Source organism: Heliangelus exortis, chromosome 2 (assembly GCF_036169615.1).
Source record: "Heliangelus exortis chromosome 2, bHelExo1.hap1, whole genome shotgun sequence".
Taxonomy (NCBI): domain Eukaryota; kingdom Metazoa; phylum Chordata; class Aves; order Apodiformes; family Trochilidae; genus Heliangelus; species Heliangelus exortis.
In genome coordinates, this window is record NC_092423.1 from 105,654,170 (window position 1) to 105,672,568 (window position 18,399).

Here is an 18,399-nt window from a genome sequence, read left to right on the forward strand (position 1 = left end):
CCATGAACAGTTCTGGAACCTAAAGGAAGGAAAGAAGCTTTTTTTTTAAAAAATGCCTGAAGCACTGGGAAAGGGGGAAACAAGAGGGTCAGAGAGAGAAGAAGTGACATCTTACTTTCTACTCACACACTGAAAGCAGGAGCATGAGCTGTACAGGAGGTGAAAAGGGGTAAAAACGAGGAAAGGGTCAGGCAAGGCTCTGAATACAAATGGTTTGTGTATAAACACTGGCCATAAGTAACACTTTATCACTGGACTGTAAAGCTGCAGCCAAATCCACACTGGTCTAACTTCCAGTGGGGAACTGGGAGTGTTTCAAATCTGTATGCCTGATCCAGTCCCATCTCAGCTCTGCTCTTGGCAAGAACTCACTGCTCTTCCCTGTGAGCTGGTGCATCAACCAGGTGGGAGCTCTGCACCCCACAAGTCACATCCCTGGTTTGGATGTCTTGGGACACAGCTGGCACAAGTGCCACTGCACATAGTGGAGGTCACTTCAGAAAAGGTGTCAATGACTTCAGCGTGGTGTCATGGGACCTATTTGGCTGTGGCTAAGTGAAGTTAGTGGGAATCACAGAAAAGTGTCCTTCCTGATGTAAGTGCAGGACTGAGACCTATATGGGAAAGGAAGAAGCAACTTCCAGTTTTATATTAAGTTATCTGTGGCCTTCACAGTAAGGCAACAATGTAACATATACTTGGCTTTAAAAGGAGATGAATAAAATAGAAGAACATATATTTAGGGCACAGGCAATTAAAAAAGAAACATATTTTTTTAAATTGACCCTTGGCAACCTGCTTAAAAGAGCTTGAAACTATCCGAATTACACAAGGGAAAAAAAAAAGAGAAAGAAAAACATGCCCAGAAGGGCTGAAAAATCAGTTCAGTATTAGATGACTTCTAACTTTGCTACAGAAAATGTTTGGCAGGCATAATTTTAAAGTGTTAGGAAAATATGTGTGATAACCGCTTGGGTGAAAGAGCAAATGTAGTCCACAGTGAGAGTTATCAAATGGTCACACAAATGGTCAGAATATGGCAGGGCCAGCTGCCCATGTAGAGGGGCAAAGAGGATCACAGTTCTAAACTTTGAAAATTTAATGAAGCTCATTGATTTCTCACAGGAAATTTTTCTTTGAGCATGTTCACGTGTCATGGGAATGCTGGTGAGCAGGAGGCTCTGACAAAATGCCAGCTATATGGCATAAGGGAAATAAAAACCTCCAAGCACCACCAAAGGCCAAACCACCCTTTTCTTTTAAAGCTGCAAAGATTCTTGATGCATCAAACCCCTGAGCATCCTGACATGCATCCTTAGTCACAAAAACAGCCCTATTGACAGGATTGCTATTATCAGGAGACTGTCTAGGACTGGTCCCTTTTCAAAGAGACCAAAAGAGCACTGAACTTCCTCTGCTTGTGTAGGAATGTGCACAGGGACTTGAGTCAGCCATCAAAAGGAGCAGCCAGTACCAGCTGGGGTATGTGTGGGAGCAGTAGCTGAGTATCTGCTTACAAAAGTAAAGAGGGGCATCAAGGCAAAAAAGGAGGTATAGGACTAGATGAATAACAAACAGGAAAAAAAAAATTAAAAAAGCAGTTTAAGCCAGAATTTAGTTATCCTTACTTTTATGCTCGAGATATCTAAGCAGCTTCCATTTGCTGTTCTGCAAATGAAATGATACACATCTATCAAGGATGTGTATTTCTAAACAACTTTTGTGGCACAAGATGTTTTTTAAAAAGTAGGTTTTATAGTTCAGACACCTCAAAGATCTCCTGTCCCAGTGATTGAGACGTGACCATGTTGCAGTGACTGATGACATCTGGGAACACATTTGCTTGTGAGCAGGGGGCCATGATGGCAGCAAACACCCAGCTGCAGTGTCTTGTGTGCCAGAAATTACAGGGCACTGAAAGACACACGAAGGCAGTGAGGTGCCCCAGGCCTGGGGAAGCCTTTTGGAGAATGAGAGATGTGCTAGAAAGATGTAACAACCACGCCCAGATGTAAATGTCAAAGGGGGGACAAGATGGGTGAGTTTTGTGTTCCTTGTGAGAGTCTTGACGGGTTGTGGGTAATTAGATCATTTAGACTAGAGACAAACCAGCAATACCTTAGTCTTGATCCCACATGTGCAAAGTATGAGTGGGAATGAGGGGTACCCAGCTTCTCCCAGGGATGGGCCATGTCCCACATGTAACAGGTCAGAATTTGATTCTGTTTTTCATAGAATCATAGAATCAAAGAATTAGCCGGGTTGGAAGGGACCTCAGAGATCATCAAGTCCAACCCTTGACCCACCGGTGCAGTTGCTAGACCGTGGCCCTGAGTGCCACATCCAGTCTCTTTTTAAATATCTCCAGGGACGGAGAATCCACCACTTCCCGGGGCAGCCCATTCCATTGCCTGATCACCCTCTCTGTAAAGAAGTTCTTTCTAATATCTAACCTAAATCTCCCCTGGCACAACTTAAGACCGTGCCCTCTTGTCTTGTTGAAAGTCGTCTGGGAAAAGAGACCAACTCCCACCTCACTACAACCTCCTTTCAGGGAGTTGTAGAGAGTGATGAGGTCTCCCCTGAGCCTCCTCTTCTTCAGGCTGAACAGCCCCAGCTCTCTCAGCCTCTCTTCATAGGGCCTGTGCTCGAGTCCTTTCACCAGCCTAGCTGCCCTCCTTTGGACCTGCTCCAGGACCTCGATATCCTTCCTGAACTGAGGGGCCCAGAACTGGACACAGGACTCGAGGTGTGGCCTCAGCAGTGCTGAGTACAGGGGCAGAATCACTTCCTTGGACCTGCTGGCCACGCTGTTCCAAGGAAGTGATTTTCACTTTCAGCAGGACTGTGCTGGCTTCCCAAGTCCCCAAGGATGCATGAAAGCTATGTGTCTGTTTGGTCCAAACTGTTTGTAACTCATATTTTCCATATGAAGTTCACCATAAAATAACAAAGAGAAACAACTTAATTGAATTTGTTTGGAACTCAATATCAGAGCACTGTAACAAATAGAAAACAGTCAAGTGCCACACAATCAGTAAAGGAGAAGTTACAAATTTCCACACACACGCAGGTCCCTTGTGGAAAAACAATAGAAACTACTACACTTAATATGGCTGTGCTGCTATAATAATTTCCATCCAGGCATGGAGAAGCATTTAACATATTTTGCTTGAAATTTCCCTGTACCATTTCCTGGGACTAAAAGGGATGTCCACAGCTGAGTGATTAGCCCAAGATCATCGGGCAGGATATTTGGAAAGAGAATTTCAGACTCTTGGTGCTGTGCTGTAACCACAAGACCATCCTTCAGTCTCCTTCACGCTGATGACTTTGGAACTTGCTTTGAAAGACCCAGTGAGACACAATGATGGGAGTGCTAGATAGCTACACTAGATAGCCAGAGGCAAGAAAAATGATTAGAGACATGTGGGGGTATTTCTAAACAAAAAGATTAAGACCAGAACTATTTCATTTAGAAAGGAAAACAGTAAAAGATGATAGAATTGAGGTATATAAAATAATGAATGGTGTGAAGGAGAAATCAGATGCCCTTCATAAAACAAGAGGGCACCTAATGGAATTTAAAAAGGCATTAACTTATAAATGGATAAGGATATCACTCTTCAGCTTATCTCCAAGCAACTCAAGAAACTCTCAGTTGCAGGACACTGATGTAAATACTTCAAGGAGATTAAGAAAAAAGAGGAAAGATTATATGTATCCAGTAATAAATACAGATTTTTGACCTAAAGAAAATACTTCTTCAAGGCTGTAGTTTTCCTTTGAAAGAACGACCTCTTTCCCTGTGAAAGAGGGAAAGTTATACAACTGATTTGAGTTTCATCTGCCCAAGTGCAGAAGGCCCAGCAAAAACTTCAGCTGCTTTCTCGTATGTCCCCATTCCAGGAACAAACACACACCTCCATGTTTTTCAGGAAGCCTTTTCCTCAGCAGAGCATCAACAGCCTTAGAAATTTAGCTTTCTGCAAAAAGCAAAAATCACATCCTCCTTCTGCCTCCAGGAATCCCAAGCTGTCTTTCTGTAAGAAAAAGCTGCAGAGGGTAAGGAAGGTTGCACCATCTTGCTCTTTTCCCCTTAGTTCATGTCTGCAGTCACCTCCAAACTCCGCTGCTTCTTCCCTTCCTTTTTTCTCCAGAGCAAAGCTGCAGATCCATGTAAGGTACCAAATGGACCCATCAATGTCCATCTCTTGGATGTCTGGTGTATATCCATCAACCCTTTTGCTTTTCTACACAGAATGGAGCCTTAGCTGTCCAGGTCTCCCCTTTAACTCTCTTTGAATCCCTCCATTAGTCCTCCATCTGCCAATTTTTACCAGTCTTCAAGACCTTCCCTAACTTCTCTGCATCTGTGAGTTCCCTTTAATAATCAGGGTGTTAACTGTCCTCTGTAGATCTATCATGACCTCTTCTCATTTTCTTATATAATATATATGCCTCTACTTACAGCAAAACAGGCTGCTGCAGATAAATCCTGTTGAATTTGCCAGTTACTGGCAAGCTGTGGAGTTCTATTTACATTATGCCAGTGGTCCTTAGCCATGGATTCTCCCTCTTAAGTGTTTAGAAAAGTGTTTGGTATAATGGGTCTATAATGGGCTACAGGAATTATAATGATCTGCTAAATTGTTCAGCACTGGTCCATCCAGTTCTGTGTCCATCTGTCCATCCCCCACCTCCCCCCACTCCCCCGATGCTGAATGGATGAACCATCAGTCTCTTTTCAGACACCTTAACTAAACCTCTAGGCCAGTTATCTTGCCCTGAGTTATTTAGAAAGCAGTACACCTTGAGGAGACCAGCACTGGTATTTTAGGCAGAGACTCCCATTTTGTTCCTTCCTCTGAGTCTGGGCAACTGTGGCACTCCTCCCTCCTTTCCTTGGCAGCTGCAGAATCAAGCTGATGGACCTATACTCCCTTTGTAATATGTGACATGCACTGTGCTGCTTTCATCTAAAGCCACTGCCAGGTTCAGTTCACACAGGGAAATAAATCTGGTTTTATTTCATAAGAACACTTTGCCTTGACTTTGAGCTACTTCAGCAGCCCCTGGATACTTTGGTTTCCAGCAGTTATTTATATGTTCTCATTGTCTGCTACTCCTCTCTTCTCCCTGCTCCTCTGGCAGCACTGGCAGAAGGAGCTATTATTAATTACTTGTTGAATACCTGCAGTGCTCTGCTGTAGCAGGATAGACAGTCCTTCCCCATCAGGATTTATATATTGGGTATCCAAGTAAACTAGCATGCAGAAAGTTTGTTAGATGAAGAGGGCGTTTTTAAGTAAATGTTTGTAAGAAGGTGACAAAAAGAGAAAGGAGCTCTTTGCTCCTGTCTCTTTCTTAAATCTTTCCTCTTGCTCTTACAGAGTATGATGAAAATCAAATTAATGCCACTGAATAAATCAGGGGAAAGCTGATTTATTTAAAGTGTGCACCTTAATGGTCTAACTTGGAAAAAATGAAGAACTACGGGAAAAGTTTTGCAGCTGGAATGAAGAAGAAATTAAGGACCTTATCTAAAGAGTAATTCCTCCCACTGACAAACATTTATGGAAACTTTTCACTGATCATAAAAACAGACATTGACTGAGGATTTTCTAATGTGAAAAATTTAGGTTTCCTTCTTATTTTTTTTCTGTCAGTATTTTTTGTAATATCTGTCTAATGAAAATTCAAAATAGTGGGTTTCAGGTATGAGAAGGGTCTGTTTTCAGTTTTGTAAAAGAGTATCAAATTGGCTTTTGACAGATTTAAAAAAAATATTGAAATGTAATTTTTGTAAAAAAAAATAAACCTCTTCTCTTTGACAGAAACATTGATAAAAAAAACCTGGTCAAAAACTGCCCTTTGGAACCATGCAGGTAAGGTCACTGAGGTAAAAGTTTGGCAGCCCTTTGTTTGGTAAATATTCTCCAAATAGCCCAGGTTTTAAAGACATGCCCAAGGCAGAGAATTACCAAATTTAAGGTCTCACTTTCAATGCTGAATCTTCTAGATAATGTGTCAGAAAATTTTCTAGGAAACTATTGCCTTAACAGGGCCAGCTTATGTCCACTTTCACTGTCATTTAGCTTGAACTGTTATGTCTCTTTTCTGTAGGACTCACTACCTGTGTGTATTTATAGGGAACAGTTATATCACTTTCCAGGTTACACTTTGCTAACATGGACATTCAAGCCTCTTCCAATATCCTTTCAGAAGGCAGACACTCCTTTTCTCAGTCATCCCTCTAGCCACGGTTCCAGCTTAAATTCACCTTTCTGCAAGATGGGTGTTCAGGCTGCACACCATGCTCCAGATTAAGTTTCACCTGTATCTTACACAGAATTGTTAATATTTCCTCATGTCTGCTGGAAATGCCTGAAACAACCTCCCATTGTTTCTGCCTGACCAAATCACAGTGTGGCTTCACAGCTCTTCTGTGAGAACAGAAAGCTATGACAAGGTGAGATCTGGCAAAACCTACCAGAGCAGTAGGAGACAGTTTTGTCCCCACCCCAGCCGCCTGTTTGACAGAGGCAGCCACACACATAGAGTGTCAGAGGCACATGCCTGAGCCTATGTACTACCAGTCAAGAGCCCTAAACATTAGCTCTTCTCCAAAACATCCTGAATTAGGCCAGTGAAAATAAAGAAAAACCTCTAGATGAACCTGAGGGTTGGGACAGAATTGAGTCACTAATGCTGGGTGAGGAGGAGCAACCACAACTGTGTCGGTCTTGTGTGTGAAGCAGCAGGAGCCTCATTTCCCTACCATCGTGGGGCAACCCTGCTGTGCTGTGTTACTTTTTGTGTTTCTAAAGACTGTTCCTAATTCATGAGTGCACTGGGCAGTGAGAACCAGTTGAGTAAAAGCCACTGAACAATTTGTCAGGATGAGCTGCCCTTTGCCCCAGCAAGAACTTCTCTGGTTTGTATCCCTCACCTGTAGACTTCAGCCACACAGAAACCATGTTCAAAGCCACATCTGTGCTAATCTGCCAACCACATCGAACACCCAGTAACTTCCATTGCCAGTGGGGGTAACCAGACAGATCAACAGCTATCAGGAGAAGCTTTTCATTCCAGAAACACAGTCCTACAACAACTCAAGATGCAACACTATCAACTTCGGTTCGGTTGGATATGGGAAGTTGCTGGTTTGACTTCTGGATCAAAAGCATGACTAAAATACACATGAGAGGACCCAAGGGTAGTAAAGATACAACATATATCATCAATACGGAATGTGCTCCTGTCTTTCACATGCATTAATTTCTTTTTAAGGTGTTATCAGCTAGGAAGATAGTAGTCACTCCCTCCTCCTGCTTGTAGACATTATCTAAATGTATATATATATTCAACTTAATTTACTAGAGAAGGGCAAAAGAAAATATACATCTTCCTGCACAAGTTATAAAAGTGGTCAAAATAAAAACTAAAGGGTGCATTTTATATCTTTCTCCTTCAATCGAAAAAAAAAATGTAATCTGTGGAAAGCAGGAAAGCAGAAATCTGCATTTTAACACAAAATGGCAAATTAATTCATTGTGAAATAACACAGAAGTCAATGGCACTAGACCAGAGATGAATTGTACCCAGGCTGTAAAAAGAAAACATAAGTGCAAAGCAGACCAACAAAAGAGATTCCATTTAAAGTAAGAATTATGTTTCTGTCAGAAAAAAAACAACTAACTAAATTTGTTTCCTGGAAGGAGATCCAACTTGGCTCCAATGCAGCAGTGTAAAAGGATCCAAAATGAGTAACAGCAGGCATCTCTGCTAAAATTTACTTCTGATCAACATTATTTTTCCTCTGGTACCAGAGTAGAGTTGAGCACACATTGCAAGTGAGGCACAGTAATTTACTTCACAGAACAAGAGAAAGGGAGCTAAAGTTCTGATGTTTAAAACTTGGCTTAGCCAGGGAGCCAGTACATGGTATTAAAGAAACCACATAGACTCTGTTGGGCTAAATCCCACCTAAATACTTTCTATTTCAGACATGGAAGTTCCAACTGGGGGGTGGGGGGGGACAGATGGGGAGGAAGGATGAGTCTTAATTACACCCACGTTCTATGTCTGCTTCCCAACACATTAAGATGTAGGGTCAGACCCTGACTGCAGGGGTGTGAGAAACACTGAGCGACTATCAGCTCCCTCAAATACCAGCATTTTGCTCAAGCCGTATGATGACTACTTGCATGAATGCCAGAACTTTACATTAAGCTTTAGTGGTGGCAGTTTGTTTGTACCAGCAAACACTTATAAATGAACAGTAAAGCACCAAAATCACAATCTGTGTATCTCTGGCTGTTTTATGGTATCCTGAAAATGTTTCTAAAGTAGTTGGAATACAGAAAGCAGAAATTACCATTTTTCCCAGCTGGGCTCATGTGAAATAGTCTCTGACTGTGACTGGCAGATTTGATATTTTGTTAATTGTGAGAGACCCCACTTTGAATAATGCACTCACATTTGTTATGAGCAGTGAATATTTCCTTTCACATCGCATTTTCTCCATACATAAACCTATCATAATCCAATAAAGAGCATATGTGAGCAAGACGTCTACATACAGCCTTTCCTCTATGCAGGGCTTTTTTTGTGTGCAGTGGTCATGCAATTTTTCATTTCTGCCTGAGTGAGATCCACAGTGAATGGAAGTCTTCCTCACACAAAGTCGTATATTCTCGGGTTGTTCTGACACAGAACTGAAGGCTTCATTCAGACATATCTAGTATGAAGCGCTTCTCAGAAAACAGTAACAAAAGCTGCACTAGACATGAGGAAATTGTTAACTAAAAAAACCCCAAATCAATACCAAAATCCAACTGAGGAACTGCACTGATGTGATGGATGAAATAGCAATTGGGAAAAAATAATAAATCAAGAGCCAATGTAGTCCTAAAGTTTCACAGTAATTTGTGTTTTAAAAATCAGGTGTACACCAAATATTGTCCTGAAAAAACTTGCATCTAATTCAGTCATATTCAAAAGGGAATTTAGATGAAGGCAGAATTTCTAAGGGACTGAACAACACCTAAGGTTCAAATCTGACTTAAATCCAGAAGAATTCCAGTGAAATCAATGGTTACAGCAGTGCAAATCAGCAAGAGATCTAAATCTGTCCTAGCTGATTCCAGATCTATCTTTTATTTGCTATATGGCTTTAGGCAAGTCAGTGACCTTCTTTTTATTTCTCAGTTTCTCCATCCGTAAAATGGTGATAATTCTGCTTGTAATACATGAAGATTGGAGAGACTAGTTACTTCTCTAACACAGTCTGGATAAAAAAAAATTTCTGGGGATCAAAAATTTTCAGTCACCTCCATCACCTTGACCAAGTCTTTATGATCTTGATACTAGGCTTTTTGCTTCCTTGTGTATTTCTCTTTAAAAAACCATGAGCCATACCCTGGAATCCTTATTCAAGTTTTAAGCTGTATACTTCCACGGCAGGATTCATGTGAGAAAGACAAATACAAAATTTGGGATCTGGCCCCCACAGCAACACCAAACTGCAATAGTATTTTAAGCAGAACTCACAAATTACTGCGTGAAATTAAATTTCGTTTACTTTTTTAGAACGCAGAGGAACCTGTGCGTTTACTGCCCCACTGATGCCCAGACAACAACGGCACGAAGAAAAACGTCGGAAATCCTTCCATCTCCCTTATTTGAATTCTCTGATATCTGCAGCAACACTCAGTGCTGTTCAAACGGTGAAACGGGGAAGGTGTGTGTGTGGGGGGGAGATAAAAAAATAAAGAACAACCCAACCCGAAAACACCCTAACGTCTGACAGCTCTGCGAGGGACCTCTAGCGTGTGCTAGAACATTTTGTGTTGTGCTGCGGGCGTAATTAATACAGCAAAATCACCGCAGTCATCTTGAAGAAGCGAGAGGAAGTTTAGCCGAGTGCCTCCGACCTGCGGGGCGAGCATCCTTCCACGGGCGCTGATGAGCCCAGACGGCACCAGCTAAAAGTCCCGGGTTTTGGGGTGGATTGAGGAGTGTGTGGTTGATTTTTTAGTTTGTTCCTCCCCCCCTATCCCCCCTCTTTTTTATTTTATTTTCTTTTTCGTGCACCAACTTCCGCGGCTCTCCCCGGAGTTCCCCCGCTCCACCCGCAACCCCCGGCCCCCTCCACCGAGCTTCTGCCGGCGCTCGGGGCAAGAAGATGAAAAGTTGCGTTCCAGACGCTGCGCTTGTGACGGAGAACAAAAATAATGACCCCAGGCCCTCCAGCCCCACAGCGCCCGTCTGCTGCCGGGTGTCCCCCTCCTCCCCAGCAATCCCCGCACGCTCAGCCATACTCGGGGTGCACCGTGCAGTTCTGCCCTTGCCCTCCCCCTGCCCGCCGGGAAGAGCCGGAGGTCTCTGAGCAGCCTGCGGCGCTGGGAAGGGAGAAGCGTTTCGCCCATGTTTAATTCGCCCCAACAACCCGAGCACGCTCGGTGCCCGCAGGGCACGCTCAGATAAACTTGTATCTCAGTGACTGGAAACAGGCGGCGGGCGGCTTTTTTTTCTACCCCGTCCCGGTTTTGTTTTGTTTTGGGTTTTTTTGTTTGTTTGGGTTTTTTTGGTGTGTTTTCGATCTTTTTTAAGGCTTTTTCTCTTCTGGGACACCGGGGGCCGGGGCAGCGCAGACAGCTCCGCGGTGGGGGCAACCGCCGTCCCGCCGCCAACGGCCGCGGCGCCTCGGTCACCTCGGCCCCCGCCGGCGCGCGCGGCTGGCGGCAACGGCCGCGGCGCCTCCGTCACCTCAGCCCCCGCTGGCGGCAACGGCGGCGGCGCCGCCGCCTCAGCCCCCGCGGCCGCCGGGGGAAGAGAGGGCAGCGCGGAGGGAAGGCGGCCGCTACCCCCGCCGCCTCGACCCGCCGCTGTGGCGGTGGGGGGGAAGAGGCTTGCGGGGCCGCCTTTCCCTTTTGCCGCCCCAGCAACAAAGGGCGCTGCGGGCGGCTCCTGAGGGGGTGCGCGGCGGAGGGACAGCGGTGGAGCGAGGGAGGGGGAAGGTGCCTCCCGCTCTCCTTCTCCCACCCCCCCCGCACACACACAATGGCGGCCCCCTCCCGCAGCCCAGCGGAGAACAATGCCAACCGCGCAGCCCCCGCGAGAAAATAGAGAAATTTAAATCAAATAAATCCCCCCCCCCCTCCGCGCGCTCACACACCAACCCCCCAAATCCCCCGTCCTCCCGTCTCCCCCCCCCACCCCCTCCGAGAGAGGCGGTGGGGGAAGGAGGAGCCCCCCGCCCGCCGCACAGCCCCCTCCTTCCCTCCCTCTCTCTCTCCCTCCCTCTTTCTCTTTCTCTCTCTCCCTCTCCTTCCCTCCCTCCCCGCCTCCCCGCGGCGCTGCGCGGGGGCGCGGGTTGCGCGGGGGAGCGCGGCGGGCGAGGCGGCCGCGCGGCGTCCCCGCACGGGGTGCGAGCGCCCGGCACATGCGTGGAAGCGAGAGGCGCCCGAGTCCCTCCGCACCCTCCGCTGCAAACAACAATCCCGAGAAGCCCTTACCTGGAACATCGGAGCCGCGAAAGAAGTGTCCCTCTTTTTTTTTTTTTTCCTTTTTTTTTTTTCCTTTTTTTTTCCCCCCCCTTTTTTTTTTTTCCCCTTTTTTTTCCTTTTTTTTTTTTTCTTTTTTCTTTTTTTTTTTTTTTTTTTTTTTCCTTCTCTCCCCTTCACACACCTCTTCCCCCCACCCCCCCAACTCACACTTCCGATATTTCTCTCTCCCGGCAGCGGTCTGCTCTCCTCGCTACACCAGAGAGAAATGCAATAGCTTGGCTAAGGTAGACAGAGCAAAATACAGAGAATAGTTGCTCCAGGGCTTTGAAACCCCTCAAGGCAAGGATCAGGATACAATTAGCTCATGTCTCTACCTCCAGTCTGAATCAATCTCCGAAATAAAAGTTAAATTAAATTAACTGATCACACGGGCATAAAATTGATCTCCTTCGAAACGTGCATATATATATATATATATGTATACATATATCGCGTGTATTTTTTTTTCCGATTTTTTTTTGGTGGAAAAAACAGTCTCATTCCAGCCTCCAACTTGCTTTTTACTCTCCTCTTGCACAGAAAAGCTGATTTTAATCGTTGTGATTAGTTTTGATGTAACGTTTCCGCAGGCGATTTCTGCAAATGGATGGAGTGTTTCTTTGCCAGAAGAGGGAAAAGCAGCAGATGATGATAATTATAAGGATTGTTGGTTGTTTCTTTTTTTTTTTTTTTTTTTTTTTTTTTTTTTTGTCTCTCTCTTTCTTTTTTATTTGTCTTTAGAGCTGCCTCTTCACTTTCCCGAGTTGACCTGACATTGCCATCGCACTAAGGTCGCACAACTTGTTGATTACGATCACCTCCCGTTTTGATCGAGGGATATGTGATAATCTGGCAGTGGAGCAACACATTTTCTGTTCCCTTGGCTATATAACTTCCCAAATGACGTGTATAAAAATAAGCACATGGAGTCTGCTTTGCCCCAATCAAGTCTGAATCAATGCCTGGGGGTGATACACAAATTCATTTCAAATGTTCAACCATGCAGAATTACAAAAAGATTGAAGGAGTTGCAGTGCATTTTTTTTTTCTGTGGCTTTTTTTTTTTTTTTTTGGCAGCAAAATTAAAATAAAACAAATCCATAGAAGCAAATCCAGGAATTTACCACTTCTGTTCATGTGACATTGCTCCCAAATGCTACTAACTTTTCTTCACCAGTTACCCAGTTGAAACGGAGCCTTGCGTTTTTCCTTTCCTTCAGCCGGGAGTTTGCAGCTCCCGTCTCCTGAAGAATAGAAAACCGGGGACAACCAAATAATATACGTGTCTTATTATCCTTGATCGGGGTTCTCTCGTTCTTCATGTCCCCCTCCACTGTTTATTGCTTTGTTCAAAGCTACTGTGTATAGAAGCTGGATTAATTTGTTGCTGCTGTTGTTAAGAGGGGGCTATTTTGTCATAAACACACGGGTCACCTCCCATTAGTGTCACATCCTCGCAGTATACTTTTGTGAAACGGTATGTTTCTAAGCACTTCACAGTCCATTAATTCAGAGACTTGGCTGACATTTCATGTGAAAAAGACCAGGCTGTGAGGCCAAAACGGCCCAGTAAAGCCTCTGTATAAAACCAGACCTGTCCAGCGTATACCTACAATTAGCTTCTCATTAGATGCTTTTAGTATTTTAAAGAAAGTAATGCGAAATATAACAATTGCCTGTTTCTCCTAAGGCAATTGCTGCAGCGTAAGGAATGACTAATTCTCCTGCTTAAAAATACTTCCACTCCAATACATTCTTCTCATCCTTCCTCTTACGTTTAAATGGTAAGTATAACAACATTGTAGGATTTCTTGCATGGGAATCACGCCATTTACAAATGCTTCGTCATCACAATATAATGAGCACAAATATGTTAGGTTAATTAACCAGGAATGGCTGACAGAAATTAAAAGGAAAAGCTCTTAGTCAGACACTTAGATGCTTCAAGAAAGACTCAACATGGATTCATTTTCAGATTTCATTTTTAATGTTGTTCCAAAACCTAGGAGCTCACCAGAGGAAAAACTCCCCTCGACCTCCTCCAGCTTGGGTTTGTGTGGATCAGGATCATTACAACCCTGACTAATGTCATGCAGCTTTAGCAAGAGTAATTTTAAAGTACTTAAAGAGTTGGTATAATTACTCCAAGGTTTTAATGGCTTGCCAATTAAAGAATTTTTTTGAAGTTTTTCATCCAGGTGATATGACCCACTTAGTAGACTTATGACTTGTCCTAACTTTATTTCTGTCTTACAGTGTGTCACTGCAAAAACTTTCATGGCTCTTTATATGCGAGTGTTTTAAATGCTTCACTGCACTTCTCTTTTTGATAAATAAATAATTAAAGCAATGCCAGCAGCCTGGCACTCATTAGCGACCTGACTAATACAGGGAAAAAAAGAAACATCAGTAAAGGAACAAATTTTAACTGTGAACTTGCAAATGGCTATTATTGAGAAAGGTGAAGAAAAATAGCAATGTACCAAACTTTAAAAATGTGAAAAATATCCTGTGCTGTTATTTTACCTGCAGCAAAGAGTTTATCAAATGATGTCAGCACTAGATTAAAAAAGGTGTATTTTCTTCAGGAGTAAGAAAATGTATTTGTTACCTCAAGAAGGCTCGTTTGGTAGAACTTTAATCTCTGAGTAAGGAAATCATGGGCTTAGGTCCCCCATCACATTCACGGTGTGAGGCAAATGCTCATGGGGGTAACTGCAGACCATTTTGGGTAAAGATTTGTGCCTCCATCTATCTGCTGTCATATCATGATGGGACTGCATCCTGGTCCTTCCTTCTTCAAGGTAGGGAAAAAATAGAAAAGTACATGAATAATATTGGAGATATTCTGAAGAAGCCGATGCTAACTGCTGCACTGAAGTACTATCCATACCTCTTTTCATATGCAAATTAAACATTTCCATAGTACTTTCCCAGGAGAGAATAGGAAAGACCCTGTCTTTGCTTAATTCTCCTTTCTCACAGCTTTTGGTATCTGCAGCCTTCTCTGCCTCAACTCAGGTTTGAATTTACTACTGGTGTGGCCTTACTCTGATCCAGGGATGAATTTTTTACATCGATAGAGTTCACAAGCTATCAACATAACCCAAACTGTAACATATATGTAAAGAAGTGGGCAAGGTTTATCCTTATTAACTTCTTGGAGGTAAATTTGCACAAAAAAAAACCCCAAAACTCCCCCGAAAAGCCCCAAACATTAAACCAAATTCTGGTCGGTTTTACTTGGAATTATTAAAAAAAACCAAAAAACCCCAACAAACAACAGGTTTACCAAAAAAAAACAACATTGTGTTTGTGCATAATGAATATTTTACTGATGCTGAATACAAACCTTAATGAGCTCAAACCAAGCTCAATATTTGATTTCTGAATTCCTCCCTCAAATCATCACCTGTTCGTAATTAGCCTCTGGAAAACTACAGTAGTTTTGCCGTACCATTGTCAAAGTTAACAGTTTGGAAAACTGCAGCTTTTGAAGAGGGAGGCTTTTCAACTACTGCAGATCATATGTGTCCCCCTGCTAAAGGGCATTTTTTCTGATTTAGCTGTAATCCTGTCTGGAAACAAGTACAGGGGCTCTTCTCAGGAAGGCCCTGATGTCATTTTAACCTTCTTGTTGAAAATTCCCTCCCAAAGTTCTGTAGACTTCATATGTGTTTGCAATCTTGTTTCAAAAATATTAAGAAGGGTTACTCAGTGCCGAATTAGAAGTTATCAACTGTTGCCTTTATTAACTATCTTGGCAGTGGCTCCTTTTTCACCTTGGAAGAACTGATAGGATTTTACATGACATTCAAAAGAGGACATTTATGAACAGTTTCCCCAGATTTGTTTTTCTCAAGGAGTGTTAAAAATAATGTGTGTTTTTTCTTTATTACTAGTGATATTTCGATGCAGTATTAGAAGAAGTAGGGCTTTTTGGTGGGTTTGTTTGTTTGTTTCTTTGTTTGGGTTTTCCTGTCTTCTGTGAAATGGATGAACTAGTGCAAACTGTACCAAACAGTGAAGTAGCCTAAATAACTGCATCCCTTCTACACAGTGAGAATAGCAGGGAACCTAGCCAGATATCTACTATAGCAAGGTGGCTGGACTAATGCAACAAGTACTTCCAACCTGTTTCTATGGAATCCTTTGTACCACTTGTACTTATGTAATTTTCTCTCCTATTTAAAAAAGAGGAGCAGAATAAAAGTATTTCCATATCCCATGACAATTCCTGCTTGCGAGGTTGTTTTTTCATTAAGCAATGCAAATGTATACAGAAACAGAAGCAGTAATGGATTTCCATGTGGATCCCTTAGCTCTGCCCTCAGCTGCCCAGATATGATGGTTCTGCCTGCCAGACATTCTGAGGGGGTGATGTTTCCCTCTGCATCACAGTACTAAAATCTCTTGATCTCTGCACTCACTAAGTTGTCTGCTTCAGAGAATAAGCCCAGAGTCTGTGGGTAGCTGTTTTAAGGAGAAACAGCATCACTGGAGTGGGATGTGAAACTCATTTATGTAATTTCATCGCTGGTATGAAAACTTCCAGCCTGAACTAGCATGTTCTCCAGAAACATCAATTTTTAGTGTAGCAAAATCTCCTGGGCATTTCTGCATCCCCTGTGAAGGTATGGATAAGCTTGCAGACTGCATGGATAATCAAGAGACTACAGATTAGTTTCATAGAAAGTTCTTCCGATTTTTTAGGCTCTTTTGGAAGCCTTCAGCACCCCTAAATTATCTCTGCAAGCAACAAGAGATGCTAAGACCACCAGCAAATCATTACACTTGTGGAAATATAATAAAAGAAGGGCTTAGAGGATTGCCTTCTAGAATGCAGAATTGAAAACAGGAATTCTGGAGTCATTGCCTCCTAATTGTAGGCAATTTAATTTATTTATAATAAATTTGGGGAAATTCTCTGCATTTTTCTGGTGTTCTCTGCTTCTCTCTCCCCTCCCCAGTTACTCTGCCCTCTGAGAAGTGGCCCCTCTGCTTGCTTGGCAATTGCAGAGACTTTCTGAGGGATAGAACCACAAGGACTTTGTTTCCTGCTTTCAGACAGTTGCACAGAAATAAATTGGTGACAGAGGACCAATTCTGTACAACCTCTGAAGGCAGAGAGAAAATCAGAGTTCACCTCTGCTCCTGCTGTCTGCTCCTCTGGCTGGGTTTCCCCTATGCACATTTGAAATCTCTCCTCTTATTGCAAGCCAGATGTTTTGTCCAGATTAGTTTGAATGCTTTATAAAAAAGATTAGTGCAGCCTTATGGTCAATGTAAGCTTTTCTGGGACAGATCAAAGGAATTACCATCAGGGTTGAACACAGAAAGAACTTCAGCTGGCCTAACCATTCCAATAAAGGTTGCAGAATTCAGGGTATAACATGTAATGTATCTCACGAGACTCTGCAAATTGCTCTAACATTGTTCTACTTTAAACTGATCAGCTCGTTCTAACTAAAGGCTACACTGAGGAAAAGAGGGTAAAGTGTATGTGTGCATTTATATGTGTGTATGTTGGGAGGAAATCAGTAAGGAGAAAAATAAGCATTTGATTAACTTATTTTTCCAATTTTGTATTACAGTACCCTGTAACAAAACCCCACAGTTTCTAGAGGTAGCATAATCTGCCTCATTGTCAGACCATGTAGTCCAGAAGACACTCAGCTTTGCTTCACAGTCCTGTTGCCTGAGCCAAAACTGCTCATTAGAAGCCTTATAATACAATGGAAGTCCCTTCAGGGCACCATAGAAATTTATGTTGGTGTATCTCTTTGTGCATCCTTTGGATGTTGGAATCTTGCAGCTTTCCTACCTGTAAAAATCATTCCCTGACACGCCTATATGCATAGAGACAATGAACAGAGGTATGTGGTATTGTTAAATAAAAAAAAACCCCACACTGACAACCTTCCCTTCTGGGTTTTTAACATTAAAACCATTGTTCTCAGAAGCGTTATTCAACTGTATCATGAGTTTCCAGAGAGAAAACTGACATTTATGTGACAGTACTCTCATTCAATATAGCTGTACTTCTCCATACACTCCTCCAGAAAGGGTGGGGATATCAGTATAATATGGTAATACATTGAGATAGTTATTTGAATTATGGCCCTCTACCCAATAAACCATCCTATTCAACTGAGGAAATAATTCAGAGGGATAGGCAACACAGCTGCAAGAGAAACTCAGGCTGTGAAATCTCAGTTTGTGTCTGTATATTAAATAGCCCAAAGTGTGGGAGTATGTATATTGGTCTGTGACTGTCAAGATGATGATCGGGGTAAAGAAAGGGGTAGAATTTTAACAGGGCAGTTGTTGCGTCCACCCTGCAGAAATAGTCTGTTCCAAGGTTTTAGGCCTAAAAATATTGATTGTAATGAGTGATTTGCAGATTCTGGAACCAGCCTAATACTCTACACTAATCTTCTAGACTCATCGTAGACAAAATGTGTATTTTCTAAAAAAATATATTTGACAGAGAAAATCATTACCTTTGTGCTGAAGAAGAAGAAACTGTCTGGAACATTCCCCCTCCAAAACAAAAGTGTACTGTAGTTTGTGTCATATTTCTGTGTGACAGAAATTACCCTATGCATTCAATGCTATCCATAAGCTTTGAAAAACTGATGCTGCAAGTATCTCCTTGCTCTCTTTTTGCAGAAACAGGAATCTGTGGAAGGCAGCTGTACTGTTTGGAATAATTTGGAGAAACCCTTTTTAAAATTAATGATGATTTTCTCTGAGACTTCCTGAAAAGCAGCAGCTTTTTACCTCATTCCTATTTTATATTATTGTGACCTCTCATGTTTACAAGGAACTTCAGGAGCTGGGATGA

The 18,399-nt window shown here is 42.7% G+C and overlaps 1 protein-coding gene across 1 annotated transcript in view; it reads right to left on the reverse strand.

The window, feature by feature from the left end:
* KCTD1 (potassium channel tetramerization domain containing 1) overlaps window positions 1-11,545 on the reverse strand; it is a 103,766-nt gene extending 92,221 nt beyond the window's left edge. Inside the window, exon 1 of the mRNA XM_071737393.1 lies at window positions 11,523-11,545. Within this exon, the coding sequence (XP_071593494.1) occupies window positions 11,523-11,531 (9 nt within the window). The 5' untranslated portion in view covers window positions 11,532-11,545. The remainder of the gene's footprint in view (window positions 1-11,522) is intronic.
* Window positions 11,546-18,399: the final 6,854 nt, after the last annotated feature.